The 20,034-nt window shown below is 46.3% G+C and overlaps 1 protein-coding gene across 6 annotated transcripts in view; it reads right to left on the reverse strand.

Moving 5' to 3' along the window:
* Nucleotides 1-3,464: 3,464 nt before the first annotated feature.
* LOC144121806 (monocarboxylate transporter 9-like) overlaps nucleotides 3,465-20,034 on the reverse strand; it is a 73,998-nt gene continuing 57,428 nt past the window's right edge. For all 6 annotated transcript variants that reach the window (XM_077655208.1, XM_077655205.1, XM_077655204.1 and 3 more), the window contains one exon: nucleotides 3,465-3,757. In XM_077655208.1, the coding sequence (XP_077511334.1) occupies nucleotides 3,573-3,757 (185 nt within the window). In that variant the 3' untranslated portion in view covers nucleotides 3,465-3,572. The remainder of the gene's footprint in view (nucleotides 3,758-20,034) is intronic.

Raw genomic sequence — 20,034 nt, forward strand, 5'->3', positions numbered from 1 at the left:
TGCACAACCAAGAAAGTCCCATCTTTGCGAATGTAACCAGGGTGCATATCTTCTTCATAGCTCGTATAGTACAGTTTCTACGACTAGACTCTCATAAGGAACAAACGATGTCAACAGGTGATGACAAGGGTTCCCATTGCAGTACAAATAATTATAGCTTGAAGGGTGGCATAAGAAGGAATCCATGTAGCCGTGCTACATTTAGCAAAGGCGGTACATAAAAAACATGACAAAAATTAGGAGACATTAACGAATTCTTCCATTCAAAAAGAGTTCACACTTTTTGTCCACATTGTGATGCAATTCACCTTGGAATCTTAAAAGCTGTTTGCTACGAGAAAAAGAACTAGCACCGGACAGGCCAACACTGTGTCAGTTACAGTTGTAATGGCGATCTTTAACGCAGGAAGTTTTGAAATTGTTATTCGATTTTTCAAAATAAGTGGCGAAAGCGCTAATATGTGCATTTGCTTAGTCTGCGCAGTCTCTTAGTTCATTCGTTTGTCTTAGACGCTGTTATAGTATTGTGGCTAACGCAGCCGGCATAGGGGCAGGCGACGCAGTCACGCTGAGGATAATAATAATAACAATAATTGGTTTTTGGGGGAAGGAAATGGCTAAGTATCTGCCTCAAATATCGTTGGACACCTGAACCGCGTCGTAAGGGAAGGGATAAAGGAGGGAGTGAAAGAAGAAAGAGGTGCCGTAGTGGAGCGCTCCGGAGTAATTTCGACCACCTGGGGATCTTTAACGTGCACTGACATCGCACAGCACCCGGCCACCTTAGCGTTTTGCCTCCATAAAAACGCAGCCGCCGCGGTCTGGTTCGAACCCGGGAACTCCGGATCAGTAGCCGAGCGCTCTAACCACTGAGCCACCGCGGCGGGTTCGCGCTGAGGATGTGTCTCCATATCTTTTCCTCTTTCTTGGGATCTCCTCGTCACCCAACAAAACCCTCTTTCTTCTCCTCGCCTTTCCTGTCTTACAGAGCAGCAGGCCAGTGAAATACATGCCTGCTGCAGATAATTATGGTGACTTAAATTGAAGCCTCTGCCGTTTTTCTGGTTTGGTTTTATCGGGTTTAACGTCCAAGGCAACTGAGGGACGCGCCTTTTTTTTTAAATACCCTTTTATCAGGAAGTGTATGTAATTGTTTACATGCGACGTCAGGCCGATGTAACAACTGCGGATATAAAAGAAAGCCTGCGGCTTAGTTCAGCTAACCCTGGTTATGCAAGCGAAAGCTTTGGTCCGCCGTGGCTGCTTCCAAGGTTTGGTGCTGTCTTCTTTCGGCACCTTTCGCTCCGCTTTGAGCCAGGCGAAGCTCCCACTCTTCATCGGTTTTGGCTGGCCGTTTAGCGCGTTTACTCTCCCTATCGATTGCTAAATCCCTCGACCAGTTGGCAATGTCGACCGGGTGATCAGGCTTGGTCCGACGTCTGCGAGTACCCACTCTCGAGGACGTCGGCTCCTGCTGACTTTAGCGAGTCACTGGTAGGCAGCGCGCAGCGGTCGGCGAAGCGGCCGCGGCGACGGCGGAGCCCGCGGCTGCAGCTGCTGCGAGTCACGTGGTACGTCACGTGGTTACTTACGCACCTCCGCTCCTCTTGATCAGTGTCATTGGTGCAGACACAGGGAAATCGGCGCTGCTGGCTAGTAAAGCTTTCGTTAAAAAAACATATAATTGCCGAGATAACGGTCATAACACAATATGATTATATGAAAGCCTGCCAAAAATATAAGCTCAACAGCCAAGACCTTTATTATTTCTCTAAGGCTTTCTTTTTGCTAGTAGTTCACACCATAGAACATGCCAACTCCCGACCAGCTCACAACAAAACTTGTTCTGTGCAATAAATGAGAAGGTTTTGCGCTCACCTATCCTACATTAGTTTCGTGTTATCAGCAGAGCAATGCCTATTGCACGAGCTAATAGACGACATCGTCCTTAGTGCTCGGATGATGTATAAGCAAGCAAGAAATGTGAGCTATTTGCTGAAGATGCCATGATTGCGCCCCTGTTACGGTTTAAAACATGATCATCTGAACATAGAACAATGACATATGATGGACTGCGCAGGACGCGGTAGTGTTCAAGCCGTCACACTGCACAGCGGCTGCGTTCTGAAAGCGAAGTGGAGCTTACGGCATTTTATATAAAAAATTGCTCAACAGAAAATCATTGGCAACCTTTAAAAAATATTGGATCATCCTAGGTGGATTGTATAATTATGTTAGCAGCAACGTTCGTTATATCTGAGGCTGACACACAAACGGTCAGTATATGCAAAGTCAAGCACTCAGTTTGTTACATCCGAAGTCCAGACGCGAGAGTTCGGTACCTTAGAGGTGGCATACTTAGGTTCGGTTTATTAGAGGCAATATAAAAAGTTCGTATAGATAGTATTTTAAATTCGTTCATAGCCCTATGGGCGGGTTGCAACCTGTCCACTGTGGCAGGTGGGTCACTTGCCACTGGCTATTGACGGAACCCGGTCGCCGCATCCGTTTGCCCAGGCCCTTCTAATGGTGACGCATTAAAATATCCCGAGCTCTCCGCTACAAACAGTCTTATAGCGCTCGTCGAGCTTCGGGACGTAAACCTAAGCTGCTATACCAGGCTCTGTACGCTGTAGCGGTAGGGTATGCCTGCAGCTCCTATTTTACGGTATCCTCTTATGAAGATCACTGATACTGTTCTCCTGAGAACGCTTAGTCCACCGGAAGCACTGCGAGTGCGAGAAAAAAGAATACCTGCGGTTTGGCACTGCTAAGCACGAAATATTGTATGAAAGCAGAGTGTTTTGAGTTGTGAGCCGCCGCCAGGTACTTCAAAGCGCGACTGAGGTTTGCACTGACCCAGGGAGCCATTTATGAGCCTTTCCTTTCTTCAAATTAACAGATTCTAAAGTATTCGCTGGTTTTTAAAAAAAGGAAGGGCGCATAACAGCCTCAATTTGTAGCTGGATGCCACTGCCTACTCACAGCGCCGAGCACTTCCATGTATCGGTGAGAAGATGGTGACGGAGACAGTTCGCCTTCTTGAGGCCTTTATGTGGGCGGGGGTAGAGGCGATGACTACCTTGATAGTATATTGTAGTATCTTTGACTCCTCCTTTAGCGGCAGATACTCGCGCTGTAGAGCGGTATCTCCGGACACCTATCACATGGTGCGGGCCTGCCCCTCCAACCCGGCTATTCCCACCATCCCCAACCTTACCCAGGAGGACTCGGAGGTGACCCTGCTCGGCTGCCACGACTTGCAGGCGCAACAAGCATTAGTCGGGCCCGCCCGGGCGGCGGCTACCGCCACTGGGGTACCAAACTAGGCACCTCCACCTAGCTTTTGTAAGGACTGGTTCATTACGGGCTGATCCAAACATACCTCCTGTCCCCTGTAATTCAATAAATGTTTCCACCACCCCCTACTCAATGCGCGAATGAGGTGTTCACTGAGCCAGTGATCTAGTTACACTTGCTTTACTCATATACACACACGCTGCTGAAAGAGTCGCAACGCTTGCCTCGCTGAGAGCTCTTAGCGGTGGCATGATTGTGAGCAGTTAAATCGGCTAGTATTTGGACAGGTGCTGCGTAGTGGAGTTCTCTCCTTTCTTCTGGGCCGTCTGGAACGTCGCGCTCCACTTGCGAGCATCAAAGCAGGCTTGCAAGAACAGCACAGACGCGGCTAGAAGGCTCACCAGACCGCAAAAGAAATACAGCCCATCGTAGGAGCCTTTGTCATCCCGGAAAACACCTGTGGCAGCAAGAAGAAATGAGGCCACACGGAGTCATTTCCAGGTAAAATATGTAGAACTGATTGCCTCTCTTTAGGACAATAAAGGCAATGAAGTCTGTATTACTAAAAACGGAGTTTTCTCGTGTTAACGGAAGCTTATTTTTCGAATGCACCTTTTTTCAGTGGCAGAAGAGAGTAGCATGGGAAGAGGCTTAATAAGCTTAATTGCGAATGAAGGTAGGCAAGCGTTAGCGACGCCATGCCCTTTTATGTTCTAGACGAGTGACATTATCATAATGCCTATTATCCGAGCCTTCCTCGCAAACAAAGCTGAGTAGACGCTGCTTTCAGTCAGCGGCAGCATATTCTTCGTTCAAGGGGAACGCCTCGAAAATCCAAAAAGTGTTATTCCACGCCAAATCAACCTGCCTTAGCGTTTGACCACCTTCGATTTCTTTGAAGTAAATCATGAAAAGTTTCGCGGCTGGCCGTGCTGTTTTTAAAGTGAATAAAAGTCATTGTGATAACATAATGACTTTGAAACAATTTCTTACATTTGCCAAGACAAACCGTCCAGAAAGTACAAAAGCATGGCAGTTTCCATTTTTTGAAACAACGTTAACCTGCTCACAGAAGATATTGTATCTATTTTCTTATGTTCGGTACTGGGCAGAGAAGCTGATAATGCCTTTCTCAACTCAAGGAATGTACACAAAATTAGTAAAAAAAAGTTAAATTTTAACACAAGAATTTCTGCGACATAATAAGCCAGAAATTAAAAAGTGCGCGATTCAAGTAACAGTATGAAAGAGAGCGCGTTGCACAGTACCATTAAATGGTATTTATTAGGGGAAATTTAATCGAAACAGAAAGTTTACTCAGCAGAACAGTTTCTTTATTTCAGAAGGCGTGGCCTATTTCGATGATACTGTGCTATAGCTCTTCACTGCTGTACATGCAGCTGCCGGGATTAAAGCGAAAGAGAACTATCCCGCCGCTGACCGAATCAATGAAGTTTCCCTGCCCAGAATCAAGAGCAATTATTTCACCAACAGAGTGTACAGGTGGTGAAAAAGGGCGGCAGAAAAAAAGCTGCAAGTTTCACATCTTGACAAAAGCCCCGTACGCCCCTCTAGCAGTGACAGGCTATAGTACATGTAGAAAACGCACATGCACACACGCACTGATAAGAAAGTAAAAAAAACATGTTATCTATGCTGATCAAGGGTTGCAAAGACAGTAATATCACTCAGATCTGTCATTTATGATAGCGTATGTTGTAACAGAAACTGTGCCGAAATAGTCCATGGTTATCAAAGATGTAATCTTGGAAGGCAGATGCACGTAGTGCACAAGAGACACAGAAAAACACGATTGCACTTATAATTGATTATTTCATTCAATTTTGTCTCGTGAAATTTTAGGCACATAAACTACAAGAATAATTCTGTTAGGCGCCGATCATTTAGTGTCAATACATCGATACATAGTTGATCATAGTAGTTGATTAGTTTAGGTAGAGTAGAACTTGTCCGCTGCCGACCGTACTCTGTGCGTGAAAATCGTATTTGCCATCGGGTTGGTTTCCATATGGGTACACGTATTGGGTGCATTTGAGGTTGGCATTTGGTAAAAATGAGTCCAGTTTTCCATGGATTGCCCTTTTATAGCATCTTAGTAGTTTGTTATTATACATGTCTGCATAAGTATTTTAAGTCTCTGAAAAGAAATCCTTCCGTATGTTCAAGAAAATGTGCGTTTTGTATCGCTCGTACTGCTTTCTTTTGTAAAATAGTCAATTTATGCAGGTTTTGCGACGTCGTATTTCCCCCCACTGACACACAGTAACATAGATGAGAATGGAAAAGAGAATGGTATATGAGTTTTTATATGGCGACAGGAAGTGAATGCCGGGTTCTGTTAAGCACACCAACTAATAATAATAATAATTGGTTTTTTGGGGAAAGGAAATGGCGCAGTATCTGTCTCATATATCTTTGGACACCTGAACCGCGCCGTAAGGGAAGGGATAAGGAGGGAGTGAAAGAAGAAAGGTAGAATAAGTACCGTAGTGGAGGGCTCCGGCATAATTTCGACCACCTGGGGATCTTTAACGTGCACTGACATCGCACAGCACACGGGTGCCTTAGCGTTTTTCCTCCATAAAAACGCAGCCGCCGCGGTCGGGTTCGAACCCGGCAACTCCGGATCAGTAGTCGAGTGCCCTAACCACTGAGCCACCGCGGCGGGGCATCACACCAACTGAATTGCGAATTTTTGTAGACAGCGTTATATGTTCATTCTTGGACATGTTTTCTGAGAAAATTAAATGTTTTAACGTGTTTATCGACTGTGATTGAGGGGGGCCTAATGTAATGCTTCCAGTCACTTTTGTTTGAGACCCTGCTGCACGAAAAAGAACACATTTTGTTTTCGATTCATTTAGTACTAGGTTATTCTTTACAGCCTAATCTTGAAGGCTACAACACGCAGAGCTTGCCTGTCTTAAAATGCTTCCCAAATCTTTTCCTTCCACGTATATGAAGCAATCGTCTGCAATAATAAAGAACTTACAGGCATTACTATTTGCTAAAATATCATTTATAAAATAAAGAAAAAGTACCGGGCCAAGGATGCTACCTTGCGGCACACCAGATTTTATCGGTCGGTTACGCGATTTCTCTTCATGTATTCTGACGAACTGACTTCGTCTGCTTAAATAAGACTTAATTAAGTTTAATGGCGTCCCACGGAAACCATAGGACTCGAGTTTACAGAGAAGTAGTTTATGATTTGTGCTATCAAAAGCCTTGCTCAAATTTAAGTATATACCCAACGTCATGAGTCTCAAAATTGCCTAGGATCATGTCTTTTAGTAGCAAGAGAGCAGTTTCAGAAGACCGTTTTTTTCCTAAATCCATACCGACAGTCAGTAATTAGGTAATGGTTGTGTGATAAACTCTCTATACGGACAATAATTCTTTTTTCTAGACCTTCCGAAAATATGGGCAATATGGATATTGGGCGATAGTTTGTTAGGCTATCTTTATCGCCTTCTTTACGAATACTGACGACCTTTGCTATCGGCATCTGTTCCGGAAAAACTCCAGTGGAAAGGGCAGCATTCAAAATGTGTGTTAACACAGGCGAAATTAAATTTATTACATATTTCACTGGCAAAATTTTTATGCCACCCGCGTATGGGGAATGGCTGTTTTTGAAGCCATTAAAAATTGTACAGACTTCATGGATTTATTTATTTATTTCAGTATACTGCAAGCCAGAGTTGGCCCAAGCAGGAGGGGCATAGAACTAAAAAAAATTTCTAAAAGAGCACCAGCTACAAAACCGCGAGTCAGTAAACAGGACACAAAACCAGAGTCATCAAACAAGATACTGGGAGCCATACAATAAGTTCTTGAGCTCCTTCTCAAAATTCCTAGACTTACATAGACCCGAAGGAAGGCCATTCCACTCCGCGACAGTGTTCGGAAAAAAACTGTTCTTAAACCCACTAGTTCGCGCGAAAATTGGTGCTAATGACTGCTCATGTACATGACGTGTTCTCCTAGTGCTCGCCAGCTTCACACAATCAGGAAGATCTGCCTTCAGATTTCCAGACATGTAATTATGAAGCAGTACTAGACGGGTAACTTTTCTTCTTATTGCCAAGAACTGTAAATTACTCTTTCGAATTAATGCAGTTGGAGAGTCTATCCTTCTATATTTCCCATAAATAAAACGAACTGCTTTTCGCTGAACACGTTCCAGTTGAGCAATGTCTTTCTTCTTATGCGGGTCCCACACTGCTGCCGCATATTCAAGTCGGGACCTAACACAAGCCTTGTATGCAGTGATTCTGGTGCTCACGGGAGAGTTTCTGAGTTTTCTTTTAATAAACCATAATTTCTTTACTGCTGATGAGCAGATGTCAGCGATATGAGTGGACCAAGTAAGTTTGTTCGTGAGGGTTACTCCGAGGTACTTATAGCTTTCAACTTCTAAAATGGGATGATTGTGAAGTATATAACTGTGAAATCTGGGCACTTTTTTCCTTGTGATTCTTAATAGTACGGTTTTGTTTGGGTTAATATCCATGCCCCAGCGCTCACACCAGTCCGCAATTGCTAATACAGTTTTTTGAAGTGACAAGTGGTCAGAATCACCTACTACCTCTTTAAAAACTATACAATCATCGGCAAACAGCCGCACCTCTACATCCTTTTCAACAATATCCACTAGGTCATTTACATAGATTAAAAATAACAGGGGTCCCAAGACACTGCCTTGAGGAACCCCTGAAGTCACATGCAGCATGTTAGAACAAGAGTCCTGGATTGCTACAAATTGCTGCCTATCTGTAAGATAGGCATGCACCCACTGAATTATAAAAGAGGGAAGTCCAATCGATTCAAGTTTAAACAATAATTTTCCGTGAGGCACCTTGTCAAATGCTTTACTAAAGTCAAAAAATAAGACGTCTGTTTGTCCGGAAGCATCCAGCACTCTTGAAAATTCATGCACTACAGATAAAAGTTGGGTAACAGTAGACATACCTCTCCTAAAACCATGTTGGTAAGCTGTTAAAATATTACGGTCCTCTAAAAATTTTACAATATAACAAAAAATAGCATGCTCTAACAACTTACAGCAATTATTCGTCAAAGAAACAGGGCGATAATTGGTAACTAGTTGGCAGTCACCTTTCTTAAGAATAGGGACAACTCGAGCCTTACGCCAATCAGACGGTATAACACCTGTTGTCAAAGACAAGTTAAACATATCAGTTAAGTATTGAGATATTTGTTCCGCGTAGCGTTTAAGAAATGAATTCGGAACACCATCGGGTCCGGAAGATTTTTTTGTGTTAAGTTTAAGTAACATTGCTAAAACTCCTTCGCGACTAATTATCAGTTCGTTACTACAAACAGAAGAATAATCATTACTACAAACACACTGAGGTTTAAAATCATCTAGCTTCGTGAAAACACTCTGGAAGTAATTGTTAAAATGCGTTGCAATCGCATTAGCGTCTGTTATAGTCACCTCGTCAATTTTTATCTTCGTAATTTCGTTCCTGGAAGGATTCAAATGGCGCCAGAACTTTGATGGGTCCGACCTCATGAACTCTTCAAGCCTGTTTTTGAAAAAGCTATTTCTGGCTTCTCTTACTTTGTCTGCCATCTTGCTTTTTAATGACCCAAACAGTGGAGTTCCTGTCCTGTGCTGTTTCCTAAGTCTTTTAAGTTTCCGTTTAACATGAATTATCTCTCTATTAATCCAAGGATTTTCACTGCGTTTAACGACTTTCTTGAGCGGAACAAATTTGTCAATACAAAACTTAACTGCATTGCAGAATTGTGTCCAACAACCCTCAACATCACTGGTAACAGAGCTAAGGTGACATTCCAAATAATCAAGAATCGCGACATCATCAGCTCTGCTAAAATCTCTGAAGCTGATCACTTTAACGGTTTTATCGGTCTTATCACCAGTGATTTTCCCGCAAAAGCATATTAATTTGTGGTCGGAGATGCCACGCTCTACGTGAACAGTGCCATTACTGAACGACTCGCTCACAAACAACAGGTCCAAGATCGCTGATCCCCGTGTACAGTCATTCACAATCTGTTCAAGATTGAGCGAGAACATCATATCTAAAATGAAATCATTAGACGAAGAGAGGCCATAGTTCAAGTCATTCCAGTTAACAGACGGCAAATTAAAGTCACCGGTAATAATTATATTCTTACCACGAAATTTCAGCAAATAATCGTATAGCCTGCTCAAAAACAAATCATCCGAGTCCGGCGCACGATAAACTGCACAAAGAACAAACGTGTTCCCCCAAATAGAAACCTTCAAACACAAACTTTCATGGTCTTCTAACTGGTCGATTTCAAAGACATCGATACTGTTTTTTAGAATGATCGCTACTCCACCACCACGGGAAGCCCTATCTCTTCTTTGCATTTTATATCCTGGTGGTATAATCTCATCATCTCTAATCATATCGTGCAACCAGGTTTCAGTTAGCACGCAGATGTGCGGATCATACTGCAATAACATGTGTTCAAGTTCGTTCACCTTATTAACTATACTTCTAGCATTCAGAGAAATCATACGGAGCTGGTGTGATGGAAGTGAGTGGGAAGAATATTCATTGTGTAACAACTGGAATGCTTGAAACAGTATCTAAGTCATTGTTTCTGTCCCCTAATTCAACAAGAAAGTAATTGAATCTATCTGCCAATTTTACCCAATTTATTGTTTCGCCATCGAGAGTCAGACCGTCTATATGTCTGCCACCAGATTTTCTATTCATCATTATGTTTAACTTCCGCCACATGACGTCATTTCTCTTTATGCTATCCTTATTGAAAATGCGATAATAGTACTCACTCGTACCTTTCTGTTTCTTCTTGTTCATTTTATTTCGAAGTGTTTTAAAGTCCATCCATTTCCTTGGGTCACGGGGTTTTTTTTTATTTCGATATACTGTCAGCCCCAACCGGGGTTTTTACAGGGGTGGGTGCACTTCAAAAAATACACAACTTCCAGATAAAACAGTTATTGAACAGTAAGTAGGTGAACAATGAAAAGGATGGGTCTAGTTAAAGCAAGACAAGAACAAACAACTTTGAGGTAATCAGTTTGCAGGAAGGACTGATACAGTTTATTTTTTAATTTTAATTTGCTTAATAAGGTGCCTGGAGACCCACGGTTTACGTGATTTCTTATGCCTGCGATGCATTTAAATAGGGAAGGACTGACAATATATTATTTTTAACGTAGCTAGGAAATTTTCTAATGCTTTATTTGAATAACTGACGGCCATAATTCCGCTCCAATTGGTTTTAGCTATTTCTTTTCTGAAACTATGTAGCGTACTTGGCGTTAGCAGACGATACGTATAATTTTTGTTTTCACTACGCGCGGGCACAAGATGCTGTTTCACAGATAAAAATATTGGCAAACGATCGCTGATATCAGAGCTTATCGTTCGGATACTGTATCCTCTATAGACTCATTTGTTATAAATGTGTCGAGTAATGATGACGTTAACTCGGTCATACGCGTGGGTGAGGTGACAGTAGCAAAGAAACCATTAGACTCAAGTATAAATGAGAATGTTGTGGAAGGCGTTGAGTCTTCCAAAAGGTCTATGTTGAAATCTCCACCAATTGTGAGGTTTGCGTCCAGCATCATTTTCAAATAGAAGAAAACTATCAGTAAAGTAATAAAAAAGCTGAAAGACTTCCACAGGGAAGACGATGAACAACTGCGAATAAGTTGTTGCGTTCTTTGAGGCACAGCACTTCGTAATTTTCTGTTATAAGACTGTAATCGGACACTACTGCACAGCCAGGTATAAGTGTTTGAATTGAGATACCGCCAACTCTGCTTATCTGACGGTTTAAACAGAAGTGATCGTAGCCGGGAAATATAAGGTATTCTGCCTCTTTTGTGTACCATGTTTCAGTCAGCATAATGATATTGAAGTCAAAGCTGCATGATTCTATCAATAAGGATATGCCATCTCGTTTGATTGAACTGAACGCGCGTTCAAATGCAGCAAGCTTAAACATTTAGTTGTTTGTGGACCAAATGCATTATTAATATCTTAAGGCAAAATACAGTTTCCTAACATGCATGTCACACGCAGACCGGTACTCCGAATACAAAGACTAAGAAACACTCGGTCTACGCTAAATCAGCGGCGCAGATCTTGCTGATGTCGCTTTCTCTGATGCTAGGAATGATAGGCGAAGTTTCAGTCTGGCGCAAAAAAAATGCTAACATTCTTCACCCACATGAACTTCAAGTCGTGCTCGCGTTTCCGTGCGATAGCCCTTCCCAGAAGCCGCTCCATTTGAGGGCAGAGGCGCTGTTCACGAAAATAGGCGACTCATTTGTCATGCCAAGCACAGAATCGGTTATCCGTTTACTGCAAGCCTTTTCGAGAGCATTGTCCCGTTTTTCAAAGTGCACGGTTAAAATATTCAAAGCGCACGGTTTCTACGTCAAAGAAGTCGGCCGCCCTGACGCCTGGCTGAGCAAACAAATTCCTCTCTTATCACAACTGCTGCACATACTGCAAAGAACAACACGAAAAAATTGTAGAGTTAAGGAGAACCAGCTGGCACACATAATAGAGGCTTTAGTACACTGTAGAATTATGTACCAGTACCCGTACGTTCCTCTCAGTAGCACGCAAACAAGAGCTCCTAATAAAATGCACAGCTATTTCACACGCTTCATACTTGGAGTACCTGGTTTCGCTCCTAATCGCCTTGTAGAAGCCACCGGAAACTAACTCACTCCAGAAACGTGTCATGATGGCTGTACATACGCAGAAAAGGATAACTCTCTCACGTCAAGGCAGCAACTTGCTTTGCCAACTAAATGCTGCTACTGCACATCTGTCGCCGACACCACCAAACCCATTCTCTCTATTCGAACACGTCTCCGATATCGCAACAAAGCCGACATCTACAAGCATGAACTTGGACAGCCGCAGAGAACGCAGAAGGGCGTACTGCTACAGCAAGCGACCTCCTTACCCAGACATCCGCTTTTAGTACACGGATGCCGGGCACAGAACACTATTAACCCTCAATTAATTATTGTAAAACTGGCATAACACACATCTACATCTGGACATACCCTGCACGGCATATGATCAATTATTGGCCGCCATGCACAGTATTAAAGTCGTATTGCACTAAAATGACACTGTCCTTGAACGGACGGACAGTCAAGATGCATACCGGGTCTTCTAGCTAAGGGAGCATACATATTAATAAACACCAAATTTTCCACCAATCCATAAAGCGAACGCGGCATCTCCAATCCGAATTCAGTGGATTCCTTCCGACGAAGAAGTGCCGGGGAAAGCGGCAGCGCGCAGTCTCATCCTCGAATACAATTATGTGCGCCCCCCTGTTCGTGCCAAGACTTCCAATACAAGAGGACTGCACGAAAGATCATACACAAAAGAAGACGCGCTTCACTGTAAGAGCTCGCAGAAAACAGAATAGCTCTGCCCCCCCCCCCCCCCCCCCAATCACTTGATATTCTCTTCAAAGAAGCCTACACGAAGTTGAGCAGATGCCCATTTTCTGAGAACCTACAAACAAGTTCCCATTCACCCGGTCCCCAATCCCCCTATCTGTCCCCACCGCGGGGACTTCCAATCTTTCACACGCACTTTGTGGAGATGCCCAAGAGCCCAAGGATGCTCAGCGCTACGCATCCAGCCCTTTGTCCTTCCTGCCTTAATCACTGGCTCGTTCCCCAAAGCCAACCCTGTTTTACCATCCTTCAGGATCACGTCTAGCATGTCCATAGCCTGCAAGGAAGGCCACAGTAATGAAAGGGCCGGGACGGGGGAGGGGGATCTAAAATTCAATAAACATTATTCCCTCGCTCTCCACTACCCGAATGAATGGTGGGTTCAGCTTGATTTATCTGCTAAAGAGGCTCACGGGCATGGTTGCGGAAATCAAAATTGAAGGTGCCGTGTAGCAGGAGCATTATTAAATCCTCCGTGGTAACTGGAGCGAAGGACTGAAGTGCGCGGTGCTGCGTCTCCTCCGAGGGCGTGCAGAGCGAGTGGTGCGTGTCTGCGTTTGTGCGTGCGGACTAAGTGTGGAGGTCGTTACATGCTGCAGAACAGTAATAAATGGCGATGGGGTTAGCAAGCTGGTGCTGTACGCATGGCCAACAGTGTAGGAAAGACGCTGGCTGCGGGAAAAGCGCGCAGCCCTAGATAGGGACACCGGATTTATTTCTGGCGGGGTCATCCTATCCTCGAAGCCAGAGAAGCTTGCGTAACGGCCGCGGCTTTCGAAGAACTCACGGCAGTCGGCCCCGGCAGTCCGCTGCCATCTGCAGGAGCGCCGACAGTGGAAGAACTGCTCGGCGAGGAAGACCCGAATGAAGGAGAAGGCTTGGACGATACGGGGTAGATGCAGCGAAGACAACGGAGGAGGTTGCAGCAGGGCGCCGAAACATGGTGCGCACTCTGACGACGGAAATGCTGTTACCGCATTGCACAGTGGTATAAATTCTGTTGTATTCTGTAGTCAGTGAGCGGTCAGGCTGCGGCGGGAGGAGGGAAGAGAGAGTTGAAGGAAATGGAAGACTGGGACCAAATATCTCTGCACCGTCGCCCCCTCATCAGATGCCGTGAACACTGTGCTCAGTGTTCCTAAACATATGCAATATAGAGCTTGTAATGTGAGTGGTTCGGACATGAGTCGTGACAATAAAGTATTTCTCTCTCAGCACCCGAACCACCCTTTACGTCAGATAGCACAGGTTGCAGTCAGATAGCAAGCAAATTGAGAAATTTTCCTAGGCAACCTGCTGTACGGCGAGAGTGAAACAGAGTGGGTTCTTCGGTTAGTGTGCCAGTCAGAATGAAGAAACACGTAAAGGTAAGCCAGCTGGTTCTTTTATGTCTCGTCATTATACAAAGCGTCAAATCAGCTTTTCAGGTGAGTATAGAAGACAACAAGATTGTGTTAGCCTTTCGGTGATGTAAGAAAGAATGGTGGAACTTTGGAAGAAATACGGTCGCTTCGTACATAAAGCCTGTATCACACTCAGCTGTGCAGGCCGCACTTACGCCACCATGGGCAACTCAGGAGATTCAAGTGTTTAAACCTAGATGAGCGGGCCAAACGCCCCTTCTGTACAGAAGCAGCGGGGACAGCCACTTGGGTTCCATCTGGGAGATGCTTCTCTTTCTGATTAGTTCCGGCGGTTGAATGCACTCCAGTCAAGACCGATCACGTAGTATCACAGGAGCAGTGCGCGGCTTCTGAGCTTTCCTCAAATACAACAAAAAGAGTTCGTTTTAAACTAGGCAAATAACTTTCATAAAATGTTGCTACGCAAGCAACTACTTTAAAAACTTTACTCGGACCATCTTACTATGAAATTGGGGGCTAAATGTCACACGGAAAGCAATTTCTATTAAGTTTATAAATTCTTCTGACATCGTGTACATCCCTCGGGTTCCGAAATATTGTCGGTTTTCTTGCCTTTTGCAGATTGTGAGCAAATAGTTGCAACGACTGTTGGGAGAACGCAGAAATAAGAAAAAAAACTCAGTATACAGTGGTTGTGTAGATGCTGGGGTGATTGGTATTTGAGGAAAAAAAAAGACAAGTTCTGGAATAATTACCTATAAAAGCACAATAAGCACTATTGTAGTAAATTATTTCGTACTGAAGTGTGAGAAATGGCGATTTCACTATGTTTTTCTTAATGTTACGCTACCATTTCTGACCTGTAGTAGCGGCCACGGCTCGAAAATAAGTTTGTTTTTTTTACCCTGAAACGAGCCGTACGAGGGTTTGCCAGAGTAATTCACCATACACCGCGGTCGTTTAGAGAGATGGAAGATTGTAAAGGGCAAAGGGCAAAGTAGGGGTCCTTTGGGGTCGGAGGACGCAGTATATAATATTGTTACGGGGAAATACTATTTACATTTATTTACAAGTGTTGGGGGTTAGAATAAAGAGTTCCTTGCAGGGAGCACCAACAAGAACAGGGAGCTGCATTGACCTCCTCTTCTTCGTTCGTCCTTTCACGCGAGAGGCCACTTCGTCTTGCACTGCCACTTCGCAGTAACATGACTCCCGGCGGCACGAGCGCCGTCTCGGCGCTAGGCCGGCAGTCGAGAAGCGAGGTGGTAGGGCTTGCGGCGCATGACGTTAAAAATATCGGTGGGTGGTATACTTGATGAGGGTGCAGGCGTATGGGGAGCAATTTCACACGTGACGTCGGTGACCTGGCGCACCACACAATAAGGGCCATGGTGGGGCGGACAAAAGTTTATCAGAGAGACTGACGCGGCGTGAAGGAGACCACAGAATAACGAGCGACCCTGGTTCGTAGGTGACGTGGCGATGGCGATTGTCGTACAGAGACTTCTGTGCTTGCTGGGACACTTGAAGCCGAGTACGGGCGATTTGCCGAGCGTCTGCAGCTAGAACAATGGCGTCACGGGCGTAGGCGGTGACGGGACGGTCAGCGGATGGGACAAGTGTGTCCAAAAACAGGACGGCGTGTCTCCCATATAAGAGATAGAACGGAGAGTAACCAGTTGTGTCATGCCGGGAGGTGTTGTAAGCGAACGTCACATAGGGCAAGGCGAGATCCAGGTCTTTGTGATCGGGGGAGATGTACATAGACATGTCTGCTAATGTCCGGTTCAAGCGCTCGGTTAGCCCGTTCGTCTGCGGGTAGTATGCTGTGGCAATCCTGTGCTTAGTTGAACATGAGCGCAGGATGTCTTCAACAACTCGAGACATGAAATGGCGTCCGCGGTCCGTGAGTAATCGACGAGGGGCACCATGTTGCAGAATAAGATTATGCAAAAGGAAGTCAGCGACATCGGTTGCGCAGCTCGAATGGCAATGCACAGTTGAAAGCGTAGCGAGTGGAATAGTCGGTGGCTACTGCGACCCACCTATTTCCGGATTCCGAGGTCGGGAATGGTCCAAGGATGGCGATCCCTATACAGTGGAACGGCTCCATTGGGACGTCTTCAGGGTGCAGAAGACCAGGAGGTGGTGCCGAAGGCTTCTTCCTGCGTTCACAGAGGTCGAAAGTGGTGACGTAACGCTGGAATCTACGGTATAAGGCCAAAAGAAGCGGAGCCGTATCCGGTGGTTGGTTCTTGTCACATCAAGGTGTCCAGCTGCAGGAAGGTCATGGAGTTCTGCGATTATAGAAGAGCGCAGCTGCTGGGGAATGACTAGAAGGTGGGAGGACTCGACAGGACGGAAGTTGCGGCAATCGAGGATGTCATTCTTGGTATCGAAGAGCTGCAGGGAGCGCTTCGAGCTTCCAGAGCTGAGGCCCTCGATGACGATTTGCAAATATGGGTCCTTGCGCTGCTCCTCGGGGACGTTGTGTAGATCAGAAATGCCAGACAGGGAAGGGGTATCATCAGTGTCACTGCGATCAGGTGGCTCGACAGGATCGACAGGCAGTCAGCGGCTTGATGAAGACGTCCAGACATGTACACAACAGTGTACGAATACTCCTGAAGGCGTAACTCCCAGCGGCCAAGACGCCCGGAGGGGTCTTTCAGCGAGTACAGCCAGCAAAGGGCATGGTGGTCCGTGACAACAGAAAATGCACGCCCGAACAAGTATGGCCGGAATTTAGCTACAGCCCAAACCAGGGCGAGGCACTCCCGTTCGGTAATCGAGCAATTTCGCACGGCAGGTGAAAGCAGGCGGCTAGCATACGCAACGACGCGGTCTGGACCCCAGGAGTGTTGTGCGAGCGCTGCTCCGATCCCGTAGCCGCAGGCGTCTGTGCGGAGTTCAGTAGGGGCCGCGGAATCAAAATGTTCCAGAATCGGTGATGACGTCAGCAGGCGAACAAGCGTGGTCAACGCATATTTTTGATCAGCGCCCCAGGTAAAATCGGTGTCGGTCTTCAGTAGGTCAGTGAGGGGACGAGCGATAAGGGCAAAATCTCGAACAAAACGGCGAAACTGGGAACACAGCCCAAGAAAACTGCGCACGTCCTTCTGGGACTGTGGACGAGGAAAGTGTTGCACCGCTTCAGCTTTAGCGGGATCAGGACGTACGCCGAAGGCGTCGAAGAGGTGTCCAAGAATGGTTAGTTGCCGGCGGCCGAATTGGCATTTGGACGAGTTGAGCTGTAGCGCAGCCGTACGAAATACAGTCAGGATACTGCTGACACATTCAAGGCGCGAGGCAAAGGTGGGCGAGATGACAACATCATCGTCGAGGTAGCACATACAAGTAGTCCACTTAAATCCGCGAAGGAGCGAGTCCATCATCCTTTCGAAGGTAGCTGGTGCATTACTAAGTCCGAATGGCGTGACTTTGAACTGGTATAAATCGTCAGGTGTGACTAAAGCTGTTGTTTCGTGGTCTTGCTCATCAACAGCGATTTGCCAATGACCGGAACGAAGATCAATGGACGAAAAGTATTAAGATCCGTGGACGCAGTGGAGAGCGGCATCGATCCTTGGGAGTGGGTACACGTCTCTTCTTGTGGTGCGGTTCAGGTGGCGGTAATCGACGCAGAAACGCCAACTGCCGTCTTTCATTTTGACAAGGACGACGGGAGAGGCCCAAGGACTGGAGGACGGTTCGATGATGTCCTTAGCGAGCATCTTTTTGACTTCCTTTTGTATAACATGGCGTCCGGAACTGGACACCCTGTAAGTCCGGCGGTGCAGAGGAGCGGCGTCACCGGTGTTGATACGATGGTGCACAATAGTCTTACGGCGCTAAAGGGCGGTCATTCAAATCAATTAAGTCCTGAAATGATGCCAGTAAATGGGTAAGCGCCTGTGCTGGGTCTGCGGAGAGATCGGAAGCGATCGTATTGGCATAATGGTCATGTCTCGAAATACCTGTGAAATGACCGTCCGAATAGGCGGTACAGAGTTTGTGACTACGGAGATCACGTACTCGTCGGTCGGGGACAGCATGGCGAGGCGCATGCCTTGAGGAAGCGTCTGGACGTGCGTACTGAAGTTGAGAACAGGTAGACATGCGCTGTTGGCCGATACTGTGACAACTGTGAGGGCAGCATTCTTCGTGACGGGCAAATCAAGGTCAGGAGTGATGACATACTGGCAGTTGGGAAGAGGTGGAAGATTTAAACAAAACGTAAGTAGCAGCTTCTGGTGGTAAGCGGGTGAACTCGGCAGTACAGAGACAGTGCACAACTGGGGCAGGTGGCTCTAAGAAGACCGGTAGGTCCAACTCAACAACACTTGTAGCACAGTCAATAAGGGCTGCGTGCTCACTAAGGAAATCAAGGCCGAGGATGATTTAATGAGGGCAGCGGTTGAGAACGGTAAAGAGCACTGTGGTTTAGCGATCAGAAATCGTCACACAAGCAGCACATAGGCCGAGGACTGGGGACGTTGTGCCTTCGGCAACTCGAACAACATCTGTAGGAATAGGCATCAGTACTTTGCGGAGGCGACGTCGAAGGTCGGAACTCATCACAGAAATGTGGGCGCCCGTGTCAAGAAGAGCACAGACGGCAACTCCATCGACTTGTATTGTTAGTAAATTCCGCGGGTCAGGAAGAACTAAACGAAGATATTGGGGCCGGGTCGTCACTGGAGCATCACTTTTAGACGCTGCAGAAGCTCGTTTTCCGCCTTTGATCGTCCGTAGGGGCTAGGAGAGGTCGCTCGTGGTTGTTGCTGCGAACGGGGCTGGCGGCGCTGTAGGGATGGTGAGCGGCTGAAGTGGGGCGGCGAGACGTCGGTGGTGGGGCTTTATGGGTCCAAGGATTGCGAGAAAGAACTTGAGCGGGCAGCGTCGAGGCGAAAGGGGGAGTCAAGGAACGGGTCCGCTGGGAGGAGTACCATCGACTACGGCAACGACGGGCGATGTGGCATACACGGGAACAATGAAAGCATATGGGCCTGTCGTCAGGCGTACGCCACTCGGAGGGATTGCTTGGTCGAGGTATGGCGTAAACAGGCCGGACAGGATAAAGAGGAGGGATTTCGGGTACTTGGGGGGGGGGGGGGTGATGAATAGCGGTGAATGAGTTGAAACCCAAGTTAGAAAATTCCTGTCGCATGAAGGCTTGAATAAGAGGAAGGGTCAACGGCTGGTCGGCCACAGGAGTTGCTAAGGGAGCCGGACCAATTGCTTCAAGCTCACTGCGCACAATACGGGTCACGTTCTCAGGTGAGGTAGGCTGGTTCCGAGAACAAAGATCTTGGCAGGAGGAAGACGCCGCCGTGTTGGGCAGGCGTGCGATATGCTGGGTGATCCGTCGGCTTTTGGCGTCCTCGAAGCGGCGGCATTCTTTTATGATGTCGGAGATCTTGTCGCAGTTTTTGTAGATGAGCAGATTGAAGGCGTTGTCTGTGATGCCCTTGAGCACATGTCCGACTTTGCCAGCCTTGCTCATCTTTGTATCCACTGTGTACCATAGAGACAACACATCTTGAATATTAGTGACGTAGGGCTCCGTGGATGACTGGCGCGACTGGCAAGATCTCTTTTAGCGGCAAGCTGCCGGCCGAGAGGTTTGCCAAAAAGGTCGATAAGCTTCTGCTTGCAGTCAGCCCAACTGGTCAGTGTCTCTTCGTTGGTATCATACCACTTGAATGCCGTGCCTTTAAGGTAAAAAACTATGTTCGAAAGCATGAAAGTTTGGTCCAAGGGGTTGTTAGCACTGCACCGTTCATACCTGCGAAGCCAAGTCTCGACGTCGGCGTCATTATCCCCAGAAAAGGGTCCAGGATCACGAGGGTGAGT

This window comes from Amblyomma americanum, chromosome 2 (assembly GCF_052857255.1).
Source record: "Amblyomma americanum isolate KBUSLIRL-KWMA chromosome 2, ASM5285725v1, whole genome shotgun sequence".
Lineage (NCBI taxonomy): Eukaryota > Metazoa > Arthropoda > Arachnida > Ixodida > Ixodidae > Amblyomma > Amblyomma americanum.